The sequence below is a fragment of the Epinephelus moara genome, chromosome 12 (genome assembly GCF_006386435.1).
Source record: "Epinephelus moara isolate mb chromosome 12, YSFRI_EMoa_1.0, whole genome shotgun sequence".
Lineage (NCBI taxonomy): Eukaryota > Metazoa > Chordata > Actinopteri > Perciformes > Serranidae > Epinephelus > Epinephelus moara.
The window spans coordinates 22,759,821-22,782,744 of NC_065517.1; the positions used below are offsets into that span (position 1 = coordinate 22,759,821).

Here is a 22,924-nt window from a genome sequence, read left to right on the forward strand (position 1 = left end):
GTGCAAGTCCCCGTACGGACCAAATATGGAGCCTTGACTGGCAGCTGGAGAGGTGCCATTATGGCTATACATAATGGAAACAATCACATTTTTTTTAAATGGCTATGGTTACACGATCTAAACATACTTTTCTGCAGCTGAAATTTTGTTTATTTTAAGTCACAGATTTTGCACCAGACCATCACATACGCACTTATATAAACTTTAAGTTACAAACTTTCTTTATCAAGACCACCTATAATGTGATATGGAGGGCATATTTAAGAAGAAGAAAAAGACGAAGGAGGAGGAGAAGAAGAAAAATAACATATACTTTTTTTGATACTTTATTTCCCCCCACAGTGAAATTCAATTTTTTTCACTCTGTTGTCATATACACACAGTGCCTTGGAAAGGCACCCCGAGCAGTTGAGGGTTCAGGGCCTTGCACAAAGGGCACCTCAGCAGTGCCCAGGGCGCAAACTGGCACCCCTCCAGCTACCAGTCCACACTCCATACTCGATCTGTACAGGAAGTTAAGTTAGTGACCCTGTGGCTCCCAAGCCAAGTCTCTATGGACTGATCTGCTGCCATCCCTTACTACTGCTGCGACTGCTACTAATACTGGTGATAATAACAATAACAATAATAATAATAAGTGTATAATTAATAGATAGCATGAGGCAATGTTACCTAGGAAAAGGAAAAAAAATAGTTAAAATATTTGAAATTCTAAAAATAGAGATACTCATGGCAGTCAAGCCAAAAAACAAGATAGAGTCAGACAGACATTATGTTTACCATTTCATAATTTTGACTAAAAAAAGTTCTTATTACCTTGTATCTCATACTTTTGTTTTACTGTGAGAACCATGTTACACAAAAATTGCACAATTTTGTCAAGATATCCTTTCATCCTGGTGTATGCTGAAACAAGACTGCAGGTTTCTGTCAAACCTGGCAACCCCGGGTTCAGCAGCCTCCCATCTCTTATTTGATATGGGCGTGGAGTGACAGAGAATCAGGCCAACTGAAAACTGAATTATGATGAATGGCTGCTTCAGTTAGTCATAACACACCATTTAAAGGGAAGTAAATGTCAGGGCGTTTGTTTTACCACTAGGTGTCAATATAGCTGATATTATAGATGTTGAACAGAGACATTATAACAGTCAATCACATGGTGGTACTTGCCTTGTGCATTTGTTGCTAATTATAAGCACTATATAGGCCTTTTAATCCCTTTTAGTTTAGGGATTTATTTAAAAGGGGGTATCACATACAGTTTGGATGCCACTGGGTACATGACCTGACTCTCATCTACTATTTTCTACAAATACCTTTCCTAAAAATGTCCCTCCCAGTAATAATATCATCAGTTAGATTTACAGATTTTGGATGGTATCTCCTGCTAAGCACACTGGAACCTGAAAATGTTGTGTCAGGGTCTCTCTTTGAGGAGCCCCCTCCCCTCCTTTAAAGAGGCCTATATTTAGGCTCAGCCAGCACTCAGGGGCACAACATAGACTGTGCCAGTGTTGGTGTGAGAGGCTGCCGGGTGGTGACTGCCCAGGAGCAGTGACAGCATTTCCAGCAAATAAAGGAACTAAAAGTGATTGTCGGAGTCAGGGAGGACACAGGAAGTTTCTCTGGGCTGTTTTGCAAGTTCACGCTCTATTTCTGCAAATAAGGAGTTTCTTTTTTGGCACTTCATAAAGTGACTTTGAATCAGGAACACCAAAGGCTGAGACGTTCTCTGACAAAGATGGGGGAGAAGAAGTATAAAAAGGCTGTTGTTGAAGAGATGAAGGTGGAGGTGCTCTTTGAAAATGAAGCATCATACGAGCCAGATGACAAAGCTGATTACCCTCCTGCTGGGACGAACTCCATCTACTCTGCTATTCTGAGCAGGAACGAGGCTGTCAAGGATGCCAAGCGCCTTAAGACTTTTCTGGAGCTGCGGGACAAATACGTGAAGAAGGGGGTGGTGTTTGAAGACCCCCTGTTTCCTGCTAATGACTCCTCACTCTTCTACAGCCATAAACCCCCCATTAAGTTTGAGTGGAAACGTCCCTCGGTGAGTGCCAGTCTTTAGTCATCATATCTGTTAGGCCATGTTACTCTAAATGTAAAAACGTCTCTAATGTGTTTAGAGGAGCTCCTCTCTAAAATCCCAGTGTATCTCATCACTTCCTTCACAACACATGGATGGGGTGTCAAGTGGCTGCGTGGTTGTGGACGCATAGCTCTGGGTTATCACCTTCTACAATCCCAGACAGCTGACTCTCACACAGGCGGACGCCCTCTGCCAGTGCTGGGAAACATAGTGGCAACTCAGTGTTGGCTGCAGTGTTCCATGTTTTTATGATATACACTTGCAGGAGGGTTTGATAGTCTTCCAACACTCTACCTCTGACAATGAATAGCTCTGACGAAGCTTTATGTCTTTAGCCAAAAGTGTTGCTATATCAGAGCCACTTGTACATGTAGATTATTGAAGATCTTCTTGAGATCCAAACACAACAAACACACGTGGTTGGCTATAGGCAACAAAAGCATGTGGTTAAGTTTAGGAAAAAAGAACAGGGGTCGCTCTCTCAAGTGAAAGTCAGTGTTTGTTGGACCCATCCACCACCCCTCCCATCTGGCTCAGTTGGACTTTTGCGTCTTAACTTTCAATTAACTCCGTTAAAATATAACAGCCACCAACCGCGTATCATATCATGCTTTTTTTCATTGGTTTCTGACACCGCAAGTCACTGCCCAAGTGCTGGATTTTGACAACTTCAGATTGAGAGCGGGCTAACTCAACCACTGCCTTTACTTTCATGATAAACATGACATTTCATCCCTCTGAGGTTTATGTAACTGATGTGGAGACAATAACTCTAATCTAAATATTAATGCATATTAAAAGACAAGGCATTCCCACGATATTCATTTAATCTTTTTCTACACTGACATAAACATAAATTAAGTTAAATCCTCTTCAGTAAACAGAAATGACAAACTAAAATTTCTGCTTCACAGTTAAAATATAGTGTTACGTGATGGTAGACTGCGGCTTAATGGTCGATGATGAATGCTGCTTTTGCCATTTAGCTGAGATTAGTGATACCTGAATCCCAAACAGGGGGGTCAGCAGTGGACCAGGCTCTAAATCCGGAACATGAGGCTGCATTTTAACAGCCTTAGTTATGGTCAATCGTGTGATGACGGGAACAGAGTGAGTGCTGTGAAACCCCTGAATAAATACTTGGTTTCATATTTCTTTATTCTACCCTCACCCTCTTTTCTAACCCCTGGCTTGTGCCACCTCTTCACATGATGTGTGGATGTGTGTCTTTTTCCCCGCTAGTTGCTTCATTTGAAGGATTTTTAGAGGCCTATATGTCGAAGTAAAAAGGCATTAGGAACAGAAAATAAGCTCAGTTGTGGGACAGAAATTCATGAATTTATTCCTATTCCTTTCATCATCCTGTGACCCCTTCAGTTTTATCCTGTGACCTTTGAGGGGTCCAAATGCAGTCCAAAGTTGGGAACCACACTTTTAGAAGATCATATAATCCTTCAACATAAAATCTCCACAGTATGAGCATAAACATATACATTAATCCCTTACCAGAGTCAAATATGAAGACGAAGTAATTTCCCAAAGGACCACAGATACAGTCAATCACTCTACCATAACAGAGGCACGTAGTTATGAGGTGAGGACTTCTCTACATTCTGCACAACATTATCACTTGTCCTGAGGACTCCAGGGTCGTGACCGGCAAACCCCCAACAGCTGCATCCTCATAAATATGCAGTGAATGCAGCTGGGGAAATTTCTCCAACTCGCTTTCAGTTTCAGGGTCAAGTGCTCAAATAGTCAATCATGTCAGGTGTGGATTTGTAAATGTCCATTTATGATGTGTAATTGCTAGATGGCCCAACAACAACTTTCTTATTCACAATGAACATAAAGTGATTCACACTGGGAATTTTTTGTACTATGAATGTAAAAAAAAAAGGTGCCAAAGTGAAACAAAAAGCATTAAATTAGAGCTAGTTTATCAGAAAGTGCCAGGGAGGATCCCTCGGAATACCTGACAGATGTCCTCTAATCCTAGAAACTGGCCCCTGGCCTCCTGACATTTTGTAAAAGTGGTCCCTAGGCAAAACAAGTTGAGTATCCCTGCTTTACAGGGTCGCAGGGTGGGGTGGGGGTCTGGAGCTGATCCCAGCTGACATTGGGCGAGAGGTGGGGTACACCATGGACAGGTTGATAGACTACCACAGGGCTAGATTTGTAATTTGCAATTATAATGACTTTGAGAAATATAGATGTGCTCTTCTAGAACAATATTTCATTTAACAAAAGAAGACAGTCTCACAAGTGTAATGTCTAAACACAAACGAAGAACAAGAACCTTCCCTCGATAAAATCTTAACATTAATCTTATATATAGGTGGCATGGTGATACAGTGGTTAGCACTGTCGCCTCATAGCAAGAGGGTTCCTGGCTTGAACCCTGGGCCATCCGTGTGGTACTCCGGCTTCCTCCCACAGACCAAAGAGGTCAGGTTAATTGGTGATTCTCAATTGGCGGTAGGTGTGAATGGTTGTCTGTCTTTATGTGTCAGTCCTGTGATAATCTGGCGACCTGACCTGACGTGTACCCTATCTCCCGTCCAATGTCAGCTAGGATCAGCTCCAGACCCCTCCACCCCAACCCGCGACCCTGTAAAGCAGGGACACTCAACCTGTTTTGCCTAGGGACCATTTTTACAAAATGTCAGGAGGCCAGGGGCCAGTTGCTAGGATTAGAGGACATACAGGGTTAAGTCCAGATCTCTGTTGGGTATTCGGGGGATCCTCCCTGGCTCTTTTTGATTAACAAGCTCTCTGGACGACCTGGAGGGACGCAGAGGGACAGACTGGTAGTCTGGAGACCTGTACAGGGTGTACCCTGCCTCTCGCCCAATGTCAGCTGGGATAGGCTTCAGACAGATGAGCAGTTACGGAAAATGAATGAACCAGTGCATAATCTTATATAATATCTAAAACTGGCAACATTTTGATTTAATTCAGGTCCTTAATCTGTTAAAAAAAAGTAATATTATGAATCTGACTCCATATTTAAAGCCATATTTGACAGACTTTGGACTTTGATGTTTGATACCCAGCTTTAGTAAAGGTATGATTAATTAGTTTGATATTAAAGATTATTTTCTTGTCTTTTGACTCATTAAGAGTCACCTGGACACCCTAATGTGGACTTCAGACATAAAATATACTTAAACAAGGGTCCTTTTCCTTAAAAATTGAATCAATGTGCTTAAAATTAAGACTTATACATTGATTGCATCTGTCATTTCATCTTACATGGTATTTCATAATGAGAAAAAAGGTTTGAAATTTCACAACACGCTCAGAAATACCTTTTAATACTGTTTTTTTTCTATGACAGGAAATTTCTGAAAACCCCCACTTCATCATAGATGGAGCCAACAGGACCGACATCTGTCAAGGAGAATTGGGTAACATCTTAACCATTTCTGCTTTTAAACAAGTAGTGCTAAAGCACGTGGGAACTGACTGCAAGAGTCTAACTTTCACTACTTTCACTGATTCTCCAAACACATCTATCTTTATCATTTATGGAGCATCCACAGACCCTTTTTAACAAGACATTAACATTTTTTGCCTTACCAAAGACTGTAAGATCATAATATGGCAATAAAAAAGTAGGAAAATGGAAGCAAGAGCGTGGAAAAGTGTTGAAGAAAGTTTCTAACAGCACCAAAAGTCAAATGTGTCTCAGCTGAAGACAGCTTCTAAGTGCAAGCAGAGACAGTCCTATTAGGGGACACACATCTATAAAAACACAGAGTACAGCCAAGACACCCGGGGTGGAAACCAGAGCTGGGAATATGTCTGACAGCTGGAATGACCGCGAGAATTAGCCTTAATTTAGTTACAATACTGATGTTGGCGAGTGACACCTGCAGCAACGCGGCTTTAATCTGAGACAACTACTTTATGAAGAGGTATGTTCGGATCAAGTGCTTTCATAGCTCATGAATCTGCCGTTGACAGGTGACTGCTGGCTGCTGGCCGCCATCACCTGTCTGACATTGAACGAGAAGCTTCTGTACAGAGTGATTCCTAAGGACCAGAGCTTCACTGAAAACTACGCCGGCATCTTCCACTTCCAGGTTAGTATAGAGAGTGTCAAGTTTACGTCTCAGCATGCTGACATTTTTTGGATGGGTGCGCCATCTTGTAAAGATAGCACTGTGTAATCTGTGCCTGCTACAGTGATCAAGCAACAATCCTTGGACAAACAAATTAAGGTAGGCAACACAGATCCACATGACTTGGCAGCCCGAGGCTGGATTACAGACCCTGAACTCACATACCCGGGCATTGGAAACTATCTTGTTTTTGGACTAAGAGCAAACACTTTGGTAACAGAGGTATCAGAGGTAGAGGTATCCTCACAATATGGTGCCACCACCCCACACAGCATGACAAACCTTTATATTCTCTATTGGTCAGGCATTATTCATTTTTCAAAGAGACAACAAACCTATTTGATCAGAACATGTTTAACTGACAGCTTGTTAAACTGATGATATGATAACAACTAATAATCTAAAAGATGCTGGGACCTTTTCTTCTCTGTCTGATCATTGATTTCCTGCTTTAAATCTGTTCTGTCTTCTTAATCCCAGTTCTGGCGTTATGGCGAGTGGATCGATGTGGTCGTGGACGACCGCATCCCCACCTGGAACAACAAGCTGGTTTTCACCAAATCTTTCAGAAAGAACGAGTACTGGAGCGCTCTTTTGGAAAAAGCCTATGCCAAGTAAGCACAGTCTATTAACCCCCCAAAATTACGATTTGTATATCAGTTACTCACCTCGTGTTATGTAGGATTTGTGAAGTAAGCTCTGTTTTTCTTGCATGCCTCCATGTTGAACAAAGAATCCAAAAACTGAGAAAATTTGTTATGAATTGAGGTCATAGGAGGTCCAAACTTTCACACAACTTGCAGTATGATCTTAGTCTCATTTTCACAGACACTGTTGTGCATGCTTTGATCTCTTTGCGTCTTGATTATTGCAACAGCCTTTATTCCTGAAAAACCTTGCTATGACTTCAGATTGTTCAGAACTTCAAGACTTTTCAAGATTGTTCAAGACTTTTAACCAAAATCAAGAAGCATGACCACATCACACCAGTTTTAGCCTATTGTCTGGCTCCCTGTTTGTTTTAGGATTGATTTTAAAATCATATTGATTACCTTTAAGGCTCTTCATTGCCTAGCTCCAGATTACATTTCAGACCTGTATGAACCTTTACGTAGTTTGAGATCCCTGGGCAGAGGTCGTCTACTTGTTCCAGAGTCCAGGCTAAAGACCAGAGGGGACAGAGTGTTTGCAATCAGGGCCCCGGGCTCTGAACTGACCTGCCCGAGGATATAAGGCTGCCTGAGACATTGCGTTTAAGTCTCTCCTAAAAACGTACTTCAGTCGGAAAGCATATCCAGATTTTGTCTGAGCTGTCTGTCTCTTTAATTGTGATCTTATTGATTTTATTTCCCATTTATTATCTTGATTTTAGTTTTGGCCTTCCTTATTTTATCTTTTACTTTGGTGACATTTTACGACATGTTATTGGTTTTATTCTACTTGTCATTTAATTATTATTCATCCAGTCGTATGCTCAGTACTTCCCAAACACATGCATTTTTTAAAAAAATGTTCTCACGCATGGACGAGTAGTGTGCCTGAGGTGCTTATGGGAAGGTGTTAGCAAAAATGCATGTTTGGGAAGCACTGAGCGTACGACTGGTAAAAATGAGACTTAGATTATACTGCCCGAGTTGCATGAGAGTTTAAAAACAATGTTTTGATATAGTGTTTCTGTTGTTAAATGCGGCTCCCTGTGACTCCAATTCATCAAGAATTTTCTGAGTTTTTGGATTCTCCGTTCACTGGAGGCATGCAGGAAAAACAAAGATTTATTTGCAAATTCAACAGAACACAGGGTGAGTAGTATACAAATGGTAATTAAAGGGGTGAAGGATTACTTTAATATTCACTGCAAAGTGGAGACGTGCGCCTCTCCACATCATGACCTCCATGATGTAAACTGATTCAGTGGAGTTCAGATTTCCTGTCCACCCACTGGAAAAAAGCTTGTCATTTAGTCTTTAATTCATGTTTCTTGCTGAAAAGGTTAAAGCCTGGAGACATGAAATCATCTCAGGTGTTTTAATTGCAATTTTTTATAGTTTTTTCCTTATCATTATCAGTGACAGTTTCGTGAAAATGGGAAAATTACTCCATTGGCACTGAAGTAATGCCTCATGATTTAAGACAATCTGTCAAACAAAATGACTGACACCTGAAACCACTGACCTCTCACCTCACTGCCATAAAATTTCTCTTTAAAATCTAACTTGAGCTGAATGTCTTATTAAGCTGTATATTTTTTTTTGCAGTGTATAGCAACACTAACTAGGCACACCACTCCTCTGCACCGTCCTTATGTTTCTTATATTGGCTGCAGATGCTGTGAAAAATCCAAGCCTTGGAGAGAACAGACATGTCAGCGCATTGGCCAGAATGATTGACCTCTTGCTTTCTCTCTCAGGTTGCACGGGTCCTATGAGGCACTCAAAGGAGGTAACACTTTGGATGCCATGGAGGATTTCACAGGGGGAGTTACAGAGTTCTTTGAGTTGTCCGAGGCGCCCAAAGACCTCTACAGCATCATGAGGAAGGCGCTGGAGAGAGGCTCGCTGATGGGCTGCTCCATAGATGTGAGTGGGGATGAAAGTACCATCGTAAACAGAGAAGAAAAACACACATGAGATGAGACATGCAGCAACACAACTGACTGAAACATGAAAATCAAACTGTAAGGAGGAAGAGGAGAGAAATAAACCCTATAAATAAACAGAAAATATGTTTTTTTCCCCCCCATGCAAATGTTTTGGAAAAGCTAAATTAAGGTCTTTAACTTTCCCCTTTTAACATCTGTTCAACTTGATTTCAGGAAAACTAGATTGTAACCATCAACTCCAGAATAAATCACTGAATTAAAATGACATTTTAGCAGTATGTGTTGCCTCAAGTCTGTGTTTTGCTCTGACGTGTTGTATTCATCAGGTTTTTTCATCTGTTGAACTGGAGAGTCGGACTGATCATGGGCTGGTCAGGGGTCATGCCTACTCCATCATAGGCCTGGCGGAGGTACAGTAAAAAAGTCAACTCACTATAAATACAGGTGACAGTCTTTGTAAGAGAAGGCCTGTTAAAGTGATGCTAACGGGATGTTGCTGTCTCTAGTGTGACGAGGTCGTAAAAGACGCCAAAGTTCGCCTGATTCGCCTGCGCAATCCCTGGGGTCGTGTGCTGTGGAAAGGACCATGGTGTCCAAAGTAAGAACTGATCTAGGACTTTAATTCAGCCCTTTACAATACTATAAATTGCATATTATTTACAAAACATTTCTGCTTCTATAACTCAGGAGTTGTACTGACTCTAATCTTTTTTTCTGTTGTTGTGAGCGTGTTCTAATATGATCTGGTCTTTCCATAGTTCAAAGGAATGGTCGGCCATTTCCGTCGCAGACAAGGAAAACTTAAAGAAACAGACCGTAGAGGAGAGTGAGTTCTGGTGAGTAAAACCACAGAGAAATACTCCTCATCACATCTTCAACCATCATAAAATAAAATATCAATTTTGTATTGTCATCTGTTTCTTAGTTGTTTCCCACAAGATGCAGCATTTTGCTTAAAGGGACAAATGAAAAATACATATTTTCCATTTTACATGTAATATGTTTTGGTGTAAGTTGCAGAGTGTTGGTAAAAGTCGCCGTAACAATGTCTGCTTTCTCTTGAATATAATGGAACTAGATGACACTCAGCTTCTGGTGCTCAAAGTGACAAAAAAAACTTCAGTCAGGACCACTTTAGTCAAAGAAAACTTTATTTCCATTTGCAGTCTTACACAGAAAGCCTCTGCCTATGTGGACAGCCTAAGGCAGAGAGAGCACATCTCTATACCCTTCCCCACACTTACGTGGAAAGCCTGAGGCAGAGAGAGGACACCTCTACACCCTCCCATGTGCAAATGAGAAACGCCTGAGGCAGAGAGGCAAACCTCCCTGCCCTTCCATGTGCCTACATGGAAAACCATAAGGCAGAGAGAGCACACCTCTCTGCCCTTCCACATGCAAATGAGGAAAGCTTGAGGCAGAGAAAGGCAGAGAAAGTCTCCCGGCCCCCCCGGGAACAGAACAGAGCAGCATCAGTGAAAAACAGAAATGACATTGATAAGTCAGACACAACATGAAAAGGAGGAGCTGGGGTGGAGGCGGGTTGCAGAGTGGTTTGCAGGGGAAGCAGCAACAGTTGGCAGGCCAGCGCAGTTTAAATAGGGCACCCTGGATGAGAGTTCCCAATTGGTTGCATAGAAAAAAGGAATCATGTGATCTATCAGCTGACTGTCTCCCATCCCTATCAGCTGTTCCATCAGTTGATTGGGCTGTTTGAGATCAGCTGATGTAACTGGGATGTGAGCTGAGCTCGACATCGTGTCCTGCCTGAACTAACGCTATGCTCAATTTTGACTCAACTGCAATGTCTCTTTCCAGAACTCGGTTATTCAAGACAATCCACAGACCTTGTTGTGGGCAGTTTCATTAAGGAACTATTTTCTTTTTACTGAACTACACCCACAAACCCTATCACTGCACAGAAGGAAACGTACATCTACTGCCAGCTCACCTAACACCACTGAGCTAGCTAACGTAACAGTTCAGCCAAGGAGGACTCCGTTAATATTTACATCGCACAGTGTCAAGAGCACATTGACAGACACTTTTTTGCCCCACTGTAGTGTTTGAAACTGTAAACACTGGAACAGTAAAGAACTTCCTCTTTCACGTTCCTCTCCAGGATGTCTTTTGATGATTTCAAGAGGAACTTCACAAAACTGGAGATGTGTAACTTGACCCCGGACACCCTGCAGGGTGATGAAAGGAACAGCTGGTCAGTGTCGGTCAACGAAGGTCGCTGGGTGAGAGGCAGCTCTGCTGGCGGCTGCAGGAACTTCCCTGGTAGATATTGACTTTATTTCATGTCAGATTTTATTCCTCCTCTTGATAATATTCTTTGAGTCCCATGTGGCTCATCTGTCTTCACTGCGATCATGTGACCTCGTGTTGCAGATTTACCTTTTTGTGTTTTACAGAAACATTCTGGACAAACCCTCAGTATCGGATGCAACTGTTCGAGGAGGATGACGACCCAGAGGACGGGGAGGCACTCTGCACTGTAGTTGTGGCTCTGATGCAGAAAGGTCGAAGGATGCAGCGCCATCAAGGAGCCAGATTCCTCACCATTGGATTTTCCATCTATGAGGTACTGATCACATGAACCCTAAATCACTGGATTATCTGATGTGCATTCACTGGACTTGAACTTCTTTAACATCTTCTTTGTCTTTGCAGGTGCCGAAGGAGGTATGCCCATGTTGGAGAGGAACGTTAGTTTGACGAAGTCAGCGTTTTCACAGTATTGACCTGTATCTCCAGAGAGTCATATTTGATATAGAAGTACATGTGGTGGTAATAGCAGAAGCAGGGTTTCCGCACCTTCTTAAACAGACAACAAGTTCAATGTCTTTTCACAGACTTTCTAGACCCATTTCCCCAAATTTAAGGACCCAAAACAGCAGCGTTTGAGACATGGATCGAGGTTAACTACTGTCTTAACAGCGAGAAGTTTATAATGACAACTAGCAGGTTTTACAGAAGCTCACAGAAAACCATTAAACAGAGCCTTTTTACTGACATTAAGTCAAAAAAAGAAAAAGAAGAGAGAACCTCAATAACTAATTTCTTGCACTTTCAATGGCCTATGTATCTTTATGTCTGTTTTTTCCTTTCAAATTCTTCAAGGATTTCAAGGATCCATGGGAACCCTGTAGTAGTGGTTGTGACAGTTCAGGACTTTTATGAAACCTCTATGCACACCTTACAGGACAAGCCAAAATCCTAGCTACATTGTTGAATATTTTTCAGTGGGTTTTTTTTTAGGGTTTTTCTACTAATAGTTTAGTCAACATATTGTCAGAAAATAGTGAAATATGCCCTTGAAAAATCCCCAGAGCCCAATCAAATTGCTTGCAGGGGGGAGAGAGCTAGCCTGGCTTTGAGTGCGTACTAATTGCCTAGTAGTTCCCTGTGAAGTGGACTATGTTAGCCAAATGAGATAAGGTGTTGATAAATTATCTTCAGAGGTGCTGGTTGCGAGACTTCTTTTCATTTGAGCAAGGCTAGCTGTTTCCCTCTGTTTCCAGTCTTTATGCTAAGCTAAGCTAAGCTAAGCTAAGCTAACTGACTGTAGTTTCATATTTACCATACAGGTACCAGAGTGGTATCAATCATCTTGCCAAAGTTTCAACAAAAGAGTCCCAATTTCGAACTTTTTTCCTTTAATACCTTTTCTGTTTTGACTACTTTCCTTATTTAAGGAGCTCTTTTCCATCCTACCAACTCATTTCTTTCCATTCATAGATGTGTGGAAAAGATCAACACCTGCAGAAGGACTTCTTCCTGTACACAGCCTCCAAAGTGAAATGCAAGACCTACATTAATCTGCGGGAGGTGACGGAGCGCTTCCATCTACCCCCAGGAGAGTATGTCATCATTCCCACGACCTTTGAGCCCCATCAAGAGGGAGAGTTCATTCTCAGGGTCTTCTCTGAGAAGCGGAGCACGTCTGAGTAAGGATCACTGAGGGTGGGGCACCAGCCGTGTTTGGTGATGCAGCTGATGTTATTTTGGGGATTGTTGACAGTAAAATTGCGTAATATAGCAGAGGTCAATTCTAAAATGTTTTTGTCTTTGCAGGGAGACAGAGAACTCAATCGGGTCTAACCAAATACAGGTTTGCAACAGGATTAAAGAAGTTGTGGGGTCTAAAGATATTTTCATAATCTTGACTGATATTGCAGAGGTGAAATGACTCAAAACAGAGGAGTAGTTTCACTTTATATGTCTACAAATTAGTTTTAACATGGTTAAATAAAGGTTACATACACACATACAAATCATTTTCATATGAGTAGTGGAAGTAACAAAAAGAAATTCATAAAAATTAGGGTGATGAAAATTTGATACACTTAATTTACGTTTTATTTGAAACAGCATTGCTCTTATAATCCACTGTTATTGTCTACTGTCTAACATCCATCCCTCACTACACCCACCTGACATTTATCATTTGCACAGCTTTTGTTTTTTTTGTTACCTCTGCCAAAAATGTCAATCAAAAACCATGTCCACTGACTAATTGATCAGTTTTTGGCTTTTTCAACCAGCTCTGTATCACTGCAATGTGGGCAGTTGGGCCTACATGCTAATAAACAATGCTTAACCTTCCTCCTTGCTGCCAATGCCCAGAGCTCATGTTTGCGTGGACCCATCACGGACGGAAACCAAACATCATTCACCTGTACACACTGCCCACACGGCAGTGATATAGAGCCATGGATGGATTACTAAACAAGCCTACCAGGCACAGGCACAGGGGCCCAAAGTGTCAGGCCCCCCCTGGCCTTCACCTCCAATATGTCACTCGAATAGACAAGTACCAATCTCAAAACTAAAAATGACCACAAAGAGACGTAAAACAGCTGCAAAGAGGAACAAAGAAACTCACAAAGGCAGTGAAAAGGGGCAAAACAACCACAGAGAGACTCTGGAGAGATGCAGGATGACTACAGAGAAATGCAAAAAACAAACAAAAAAAACCAAACAAAAATGCAAAGAACTATAAAATCTGTGTGTCTTGTTGCTATGGAGGACAGGTGGTGGGGCCTTCTGCATGTTTGTGCTCAGTGGCTCATTGTGTCATAATCCGCCCATGCACAGAGCTGGTTGAAAATTGGAAAGTTTCCGTTTGAGATCCAAAAACTCGATCAGGTAATCAGTGGGCATGTTTTTTTGATTGAAATTGACACTTTATCATTCTATTTTTCATTTCACATGCATTTTAATCATGTTTATTTTTGTAGTTATTTTTTTTTACTTCGCTCCTCATACTTTCAGTGGCCAGCTGATGTATTGGAATTTCTTGTTTTGAAACAGTCTATAAGACGCCCTCTGTTTTCTAAAATGTATTTAAAAGGTCTGCTTTCTGTTGCAACATACTTTTTTCTTTAAACTTTATTAATATTTTTGATCAAACAGAGAGGCTAGGATGTACAACAACGTTAGGACTAAGATAGGGTTATCAATTTATTAACTCTCACAGACAAATACACAAGTTTACACCTTATCACACAGGATTTAAGTGCTACTGCCCCGGAATATTGAAAACATGTAGGAAAATGTTAAAAACAACATATCAGTGACCCATTCTCTCCGAGTAACACCCGTTCCATCCTGTATTTTTCGCTCTTCTATTTCTGTAGTCACGGGGTGCAAGTTGTGTTTTCCATGAGGATTTAAGCTTTCTTTTTTTAACTGGTAGCTATAAAGCTCCTCAGGAAATAGATATTGCTTTTACACAAACCTTTTGGCACATCTTCAAATACAAGATATTAACACTAAAACCAAGTAACACGACATTAAGCTCCCACTGAATATATGGAACACACCAGAACAGCACAGTGCAGATGCCTCCTGCAGCACTTTCACACTGCTATATCAGTCTGACTTTGATATTTTGTAAACCCCAGCTGTGCAACATCCATATTTCATCAACCTTGTTCTTGAAATCTGTCATTTCATTTCATACTGTTCTCATAGTTTTTCCCACAAGAGTAACTAACAGACTTGAAAAGTGCTTTCCTCCTTTTCATCTCATTTCATCCTTCTGTCCTTCCTTTTCTTATTGGCCATCAGCAAGACAAGAAAAAGAAAGACAAGGTAATGCATGCAAGTTGCAATAGCACTGTCAGATTGAAACTCTGCTTTCCACACTGCTGCTCTTCGTCATATTTCGGCTCTCATCAGTGTTGTAGTAGTTTGTGTCATCATTGCATATGTAGATTATGACCAGTGGAATAACTATAAATGAACTCTCTCTCTTTCTCTTTCTGTTTGTCTTTTATAACCCGTCTCTCCTCTTAATAACCTCTGCCGTTACATGCCAGCCTATTGTATTTGTGTCAGACAGAGCACGAGCCAACAAAGAAATTGAGCATGACGGCATCGAGGGGGAAAGGAAAAAGAAACCAAAGGTAATCTCATCGTTGCGGGAGCCAGAACTTTGACACTGCAGCCACGCAGCAAATAGCTCACGGTGAACTCTGACCTGTCGTATTTTCTGGAGAGTGACGGCTCTGAAATGCAATCTTGACCAGGTCAAATAACACCACTGGGAATAAAACAATTGAGTTTGAAGCCAACTGATCTCAAGTGGCAAAGCTGCACCTGTTTTCCCGTAAGGCCTCGGCGCTTACAGACCTAGCTCTTTTTAATGTCTTTCCCTAATGTGCTGCTCTCCTCTGGTACTATTAGGAAATGCATCAATCACTAAATGTAGTGTAGTACAGCAGGAACAAATTGAAGAAATGGAAAAACACAATTCTAATCTTTGAGGATCCCTGATCACTAAATATAGACTTAACAACAGGAAAAACAGTTTAATTTGTGCAAAACTCATGACATTGGATTTAGTGGCAGTTAGTGGTGAGGTCGCAGATTGCCACCAGCTGAAACTTCTCGTGTGGCAAGAGTGTAGGAGAACTACGGTGCCCATATATGGACAATACAAGTCTTTCTAAGGTAACGAAAACACAACAATTTTTAATTTCAGATGATTACAAAAAAATAAAATCATAGTCATGAATATTATGTACCATTTCTGCCAGTATATCCCCCTTAACCCTACACACTGGACCTTTGAGAATCTGCTCCATTGAGTCCCTCTCCGGCACTATGCAGTGGTGCAGAGATGATGTTTATTTAAAGGCCAGCTGGGAAGTAAGCAACGCCCTGGTTCCGTCACCAAAAAAACAGTGGCATTGGATTTTGGATTATTGCAGAAAATAAACACTTTCACATTTTTTTAGCAAGATAATCTTCACAAATGAACACCACTTTCATGATTTTTTAAGCGTAAATGCACCTTCCAGAAGTAAAAATCTAACTCTGGGCTAAAAAAGAACTACGTTCACATGACTTCAGCATCACCACCACTAAACTTGTCATTCGATGTAAAAACGTTTAGTGTCCCTGAAAACCTCTGTAGTCTCATTTAGCCACTTGTTAGCAACCGCTTTTTTAAAGACACGTAAAAGCTTCATAATTCACAAGTGGGTTCTCTACTGATGTGGTTAATGTCTTAAAACAAAACGTGAAAGGTTTGTGTTAACCACAGACCTTATTAGAGTCATCTAACAAAATCCATTCAGAAAAACCCACTGACTTTAAGATGAGGGAACTGTGAGTGCTAACATGCTAACTAATTTCTGGGTTTTAGGACTTTTTCCTGCAGCGCTCTATGGACCTAATTTAAATTGACATTTTGCAACAAAACCAGAAGATAGCAGCTACATATGTGGTCAAAACTGCCCTTTGACATCCATTTTACCAAACAAAATGACAATAAACCAAAAACAACATGTAAAACATTTAAACCAAACCATAGAAACTGCACTTTAGCTAACGCTAGCTGTGACTTTACAGCTTTTACAGCGTAAAGCTAATTCACCAACTTTTTCAAACTTGTTTCCTGTAATTAAAAAATAATTAACATTTAATAACTGAGTTTGTGATATTATATCATTATGGAGAAAAACAACAACAACAACAACAACAACAGATAAACTAGTCCTGCTATCAGCTAAAGCTAACTGGACAGGCTTTGAGGCCCTTCACCTTGTCCAAACATAAAATCAATCGTCCCAAAAGACATCAAATTCTCTGTTCTTATTTCTCCTGTATCTTTCAGCGAAAACTGCTCGAATCTGAGGAGGAGACTGAAGAGGAAAAACAGTTCAGAGCCATTTACAGGCAGATTGCTGGTGAGGTGAGTACGCAAAGAGGATGATGAAGATAACACAGATTATGCTGTGTGGGTGTCTTACTGTGTGAATATCTGTACAACAAATTGTTCTGCCTTTCATCAGGACATGCAGGTCTGTGCAAATGAGCTCAAGATGATCATGAGGAACGTACTCTCCAAACGTGAGTACACTGGGAAGAATACATTATGATGTAATAATAATGACATAATGGTGTCATGTAATTTTTCATACTGAGCTGTCCTTTTTCACAGATAACGATATAAAGACAGAGGGTTTCAGCCTTGAGACATGTCGGAGTATGATCGCCTTGATGGATGTATCTTTTCGGTTGGTTAGCTACAGGAGTTTATATGGAGTTGATGAAGCCCTGTGTCAATCAGCAGATTATTAGTATGAATCCCTCTACCCAGTGGTAGAACCAAGCCACAACCTCTGAGGCTGAAAAATGGAGCCAACGCAGAAGTGCCAAAAACTTTGGTTCCTTGAATGGCCACTTGAGGCTGGACCCAAAGCGAGCCAATCCCCATAGACCCCCATGTTAAAATACCCAACTTCACAGCAGACATAAACATGTTTCCAAGCTTGTTTACATGTTTACAACAGATTTTAAAGTCACTCAACCCCTCGTTCCTCCACGGTTCCACCCTCTCGTCCAAATATGGTCACTTCTGGCTGATTTATCCAAGATGGTGATGGCCAAAATCCAAGATTTGATGCTTCAAAACAGGAGTCCACAACCCAATGGGTGACGTCATGATAGCTACTTTCATTATTTAATACAATCTCTGTGTAGAACAGGCACTTTTTCTGCTATGTTCAGGACGTGGTTGAGGTTGAGACCTAATAAAAAGGTAGCGATCAGGTACCAGACCATAAGCTATCACAAGTGTGGCTTGAACCCAATAGCAGCACCAAACACGGAAGGACAGTTTATAATAGGCAGAGGGTAATGTCGGACAAGCAGGGAGTCTGGTACCAGGAGTACACCTGAGAGAGGCCAACACACCTGTGTGGAGCTGACTGTAGAGAGCAAGGGTCTTGACAACAGCGATGATGAGTGGACTCTATGGCGCGCACACACAAAGGCAGAGTGTGCAACCATATGTGCAATCACAGGCAGCAGAACAGATAAACTCATAACGGAGAGCTGACTGGCAGTCACTCCACACAGCAACACGGAACAGTTGAACAGAAACCACAAATGTAGACGCAGAACTCTTGGTCAGGGACAGCAGGCTGAGTGGTTTAACAGGGAAGCAGACGAAACAGGAGAGTCAGGGACAGGCAAGGTTGGCAATTAGGAAGCAGTCTGGGAATAAATGCTGGAGAGTGTTGCATGCGAATGACAGAGAACAACCGGGCAGGAGAGTCTGTGAAGCAGGAGTCTTAATACTGGCAGGAGGTAATGATCCACAGGTGAGATGCATTAGCTTGATGAGATGGGTGTGGTGGACCAGCAGGAGTGGGAGATGTATGGACAGGTGATAGGCTGGCAGGTAGGTGTGGCAGACTGGCATGTATGGCAGGTTGGAAGTGCACACTGTGACATAAGGCAGCATGCATCAAAGATAAATCGAGGACGCAGCCCCAAAATAAACACAAATATGATGAGGCAAAATTTCATGTGGACAAAGCTCGTTCCAAGAGTCAAGAGTGACTCTCTCAAATCATCTAGCTGTGTTGGTATTTCCATAACTGACCCTCTCTCAGACTGATGGGACGGGAAAGCTGAACCTGCAGGAGTTCAAACATTTGTGGAAAAAGATCAAGGAGTGGCAGGTAGGACTGTTGTTACCACCCTGGAGCTTCTGCTCATGTTTAACAAACCTACAAGTTTTCATTTGACTGTCCATCTTTTCGTGTGTTTGCAGCTGATCTTCAAACGTTACGATAAAGACAAATCTGGCTCCATCAGTAGTTTTGAGATGAGGAACGCTGTTAAAAATGCAGGTGAGGGGACGTCATAAAACTTCATTAGACTTAATTTGTAGTTGACTGAAGTTTACAACACAATACAAAATTAAAATAAAACCATATTAGAGTTATATTCCTAATTTTGTTCACAGGTTTGTCCTACCTTCACCTTTGTCAGAAATCACATCCCACATTTTGCAGCCTGTTAAGAACCTGTCATGTGATATTAACTATCGACCATCTCTGTGCCATCTTCTCCCATGAAGGGTTTAACCTCAACAGACAGCTGTATGACATCATAGCCATGCGCTACGCAGACGAACAGCTCAACATCGACTTTGACAGCTACATCTGCTGTTTTGTGAGACTAGAGGGCATGTTCAGTAAGTACACGTCACACCTGAGTTTGCACATGAAAAAATGAATGAAGAATATATTTTAAGGACTGACTGCATCAGTCTCATGTCTGCATGTGTCATCAAATATTCTGGTACTATGTGGACTGTGGCTGACACCTAAAAGGGTAACTTTGGTATTTCTCAACTTGGACATTATTTTCTCATGTTTTTTTTTTGTCTAAGTGACAAATGGGAACAACAACTTTTGAAACTGGTCCAGTATTGAGCAATATGGCTGCAGCTGGCAGTTGGAATAAACCCTCAATCACGCAGTTAGATGTGAAAATACACTGGTTCCATACATGCTAAAATTACTGTTTATTTAAATGGAGTCTGGTGGGTGTGGTGATAGCGATTTCTGGGCTAGGATCTAAAGCCCCTGACCCAACAAGCGCATGGTCAATGTTGGAGCATCGGTGAGCATCCGGGATGGTCTTCGCTGCGGTGTGTCCCACACTTTTGCCCCTTGTCGGCGGTAGTCTGCTTTTTTTCCACTGATTCAGCATATTGAATCCGCGTTGGAGATGGTGTAGTCCATCAGTGAATGACATCACTCTGATTGGCAGTTCAGCTCAGTACATAAAAAAAAAACAGCAGTGAGGAAAGTAAACAAAAAGCTAAAGTCGAGGGATTAGGGACAAAACAAACTTGTTATTTGAGGTACGATTATTTTTCTTTAGCCATCGAGCTATTTAGCAGAAACATTTTGTGATGGTTTGTGTTATTGTTCACTGGTGCACGGTAAATACTTGTTCTTTCCATATTGGATTGTGTTATTAATGTGCTCACTAGCTAACTAGCATCAAGATGGTCTTCCAGTTTCCCTTTTTGAATGAGGATTACAGACGATCGCTGTCTGGTGATGTGAAGAGTTACGTCCTCTCACACAAGCACAGAACATACATGTTCGTTGATCAACAGTTCAAGTCTTTGCAGTGTGTTCAGGTGCAATTGTTTGCCCAAGACATGTCAATGTCAGGCGACACAGCAGGGAGCTTTCATTGACACCAGCTCTCTGAAGTTGGTTAGGCGTGTCTGGGCCTTTAGTCTTTAATAAAAAGGTCTATTTCTATAATGGTGTCAGACACTTACAGCCCATCCCAATACCCCCCCTTAGCCGTACCCCTTGGCCCTACCCCTACATTTGCGCGTTCCCGCGAGGGATAGTGGTATCCCAATTCCTTTTTGCGTGTAGGGGTAGGGGGCATAACGAGGGGTGGGTATCAAACTAGCCCTTCAGAGCGAGGGATTTCAGATGCTGACTTGCCAGCAAGGGGTAAATGTCGCCATGGCTACCACCGAGCAAGAGACAGGGAAAAAAGTTCATACATAGCTAACGTTACCGTCGTCAGGTTGCTTGTTAGCTAGCTAGCTAGCTCGCACTATCTGGCGTCTGTCATCTGTCCTGTTCTGCAAAATTGTCGGACTTTTCACATTACGATAACACGCCAGCTAGTATAACTATGCTGCCTCGTAATGTTAGCTGGTTAGCTAGCTAGCAAAAGTCCCCTGTCGTCTGTCATTCATCAAATGAAGCATGATGAATGCGGCAAACACGATCGGTCGGATGAATGAGACTCCATTGTAGATGCCGGTTGGAAATGTGGATGCCTCGCAGCTTCCTGTTTAAAATAGTTCCGTATGCATGAACGTAACCGACGCGATGACGTAGTGAGTGGTGTCCCAATTCCTAGGGAAAGATTTTTACCCCTCGTTGCTTCATTTTGAGGGCCAAGGGGTAGTGGGCAAGGGGGGGTATTGGGATTGGGCCTTAGAATAACAGTCTAAGCCTGTGCGTTACAAAAACAAGCATGATTAGTGGATGTGAATTCAACAGTGCGCAAATGCCCTGAGTGGCTCTATTGCAGCCTGTTTCACCACAGCGCTCTCGTTCAATACTGGACTGATTTCAAAAATTGTTCCAATTAGTCACTTCGAGATAACAATATGGGGAAATAGGACCCAGGTGGAAAAGAACCAACGTTAACCTTTATCTTCAAAACTAAATCAGTGCTATGACAAGTACCTTTTTATGACTTTTTAAAGGACAAAATTCAACCTATAGTAGGTCCCTTTATTGCAGCATTGCGATACTGCATGAATTAAAGGTTACCTTAGAGAGTTGAATGAAGACTGTTGTGTCTCCTGCAGGAGCTTTTAATGCCTTTGACAAAGACGGAGATGGAGTAATCAAGCTCAACGTCCTGGAGGTAAGGCAGTTTTAGTTTTCGTGATCTACAAAGTGAAAGTGTGTGTCTTGTGCTATCTTTTAATGCATTTCTATATTGTGTTGCGTGTGGTATTATTTGCTCTATGATTATTAGAGCTTTGACATGGTTGCAGTCTGAGTGACCAGAAAAATAGGAACAGCTGTAGCTCTGTCGTAATTTCTACCCCCCTTAAAATGCTGTTTAGTATTATATTTTGAGGTTGGACTTTGAGGCGGTGTTGCATTCGGCTACATTATACCAGAGGGGTGTTTGCTGTCACCCTTTAATTGAAAAGACCAAAAATAGATATGTATGCAGCACTGAAACATATGCTGAGCTCTCTTTACTAGTTGCAGCTCATAATTAAGTCTAAGAAAAATTAATCAATAGCTATCTGATGCAAACAATTACAACATGTTTCACTTTTGATTTGATTTGCACTGCTGTACTGGATTGCATTTGTGGTGGTTTTTATTTTTTTGTCTTATCTTTATTCTCATCTTTTGCTTTTCTTTCCAGTGGCTTCAGCTCACCTTGTATTCTTAAGCCACCTTCTTGACCACTGATGTAGCTGCAGACAGCTGGAGCTCACGTTAATGACACAACTCTCCTGGACAACAACTTAACTTTATTTTTTCTTCAGCATTACTGAACAAACTGTATTTTTGCACAGGTGCACAACAAAGTCTTGAGGTCAAAATTTGACACTTGATCATTTCTCCAGTTTTACGTGACATTTAAATTTCAGTCATCACTCAGACTATGATGGTTTAGGTTTAATGTCAGCTTAATTTTAGCTCATTTTTAGGCAACTGACATCCTATCAGTATTAGGCTGATTCCTGAAACGTCATCAGATTTCTCGACCCTACACTGCTGATGAGAGTGACATACTTTGCTGAATGCTGAAGTCAGTGTAACCTGATAATCATGTTACATTAGTGTCTGGTATGAAGCAGTGATGGGCGGCGAAGCGGAGAGTTGACCTTTGTAAGTCTCATGTCAGAAATAACATATGGTTAGTAATGCACAGATGCAAATGCTGAATAATGTTAGAATATAAAGATTGAGTGTATGAACACTGTTTGACAAGAGAAATACTGAATGTGCTGTACATTGTTTTTAAAATAAACTGAAGTGAACACTGTAAATTTGTTGCTTTATTGCTGTACACATACAGAAGGTATTAAACACAGGTCAAATACACACTGTACACTTTTACATACAAAAATTAAGGCATGACTTTAACACTGAATTCTTAGGAACAACTCTCTTTACAGGTTTGGTCTGACAACTTTCACAACTACTTACGTCTATTGTTCAAAGCGCGAGTTTTCAAACAAGGAAAAAGTGATAAAAGGAACGAGTTCATTGC

The 22,924-nt window shown here is 41.4% G+C and overlaps 1 protein-coding gene across 6 annotated transcripts; it reads left to right on the forward strand.

The window, feature by feature from the left end:
• The first annotated feature begins 1,510 nt into the window (after positions 1-1,510).
• Positions 1,511-22,700, forward strand: capn3b (calpain 3b). 6 transcript variants are annotated; one of them, XM_050059072.1, is made up of 23 exons: positions 1,511-2,056; positions 5,436-5,505; positions 6,065-6,183; positions 6,703-6,836; positions 8,630-8,798; positions 9,148-9,231; positions 9,328-9,419; positions 9,580-9,657; positions 10,944-11,104; positions 11,239-11,408; positions 11,498-11,509; positions 12,566-12,774; positions 12,902-12,938; positions 14,900-14,923; positions 15,151-15,237; positions 16,953-17,030; positions 17,131-17,188; positions 17,280-17,344; positions 18,739-18,807; positions 18,900-18,978; positions 19,209-19,325; positions 21,492-21,550; positions 22,070-22,700. In XM_050059072.1, exons 1-23 carry the CDS (start codon positions 1,745-1,747, stop codon positions 22,094-22,096), a joined length of 2,310 nt encoding a protein of 769 aa, XP_049915029.1. In that variant the 5' UTR covers positions 1,511-1,744; the 3' UTR covers positions 22,097-22,700. The 6 variants fall into 6 exon arrangements, with proteins under 6 accessions (XP_049915029.1, XP_049915030.1, XP_049915032.1 ...); XM_050059073.1 differs by lacking the exon at positions 14,900-14,923; XM_050059075.1 differs by lacking the exons at positions 1,511-2,056; positions 5,436-5,505; positions 6,065-6,183; ... (5 more) ...; positions 10,944-11,104; positions 11,239-11,408 and having other exon boundaries at positions 11,496-11,509; positions 15,174-15,237.
• The last annotated feature ends 224 nt before the right edge of the window (positions 22,701-22,924 follow it).

Bases quoted from the DNA above. Each gene is read 5' to 3' on its own strand.
- capn3b (XM_050059072.1), top strand. From the start codon at position 1,745: ATGGGGGAGAAGAAGTATAAAAAGGCTGTTGTTGAAGAGATGAAGGTG. The intron at 17,189-17,279 runs GTGAGTACACTG...CCTTTTTCACAG, and splicing joins GAGGAACGTACTCTCCAAAC to ATAACGATATAAAGACAGAG. The intron at 17,345-18,738 runs GTATCTTTTCGG...ACCCTCTCTCAG, and splicing joins GTATGATCGCCTTGATGGAT to ACTGATGGGACGGGAAAGCT.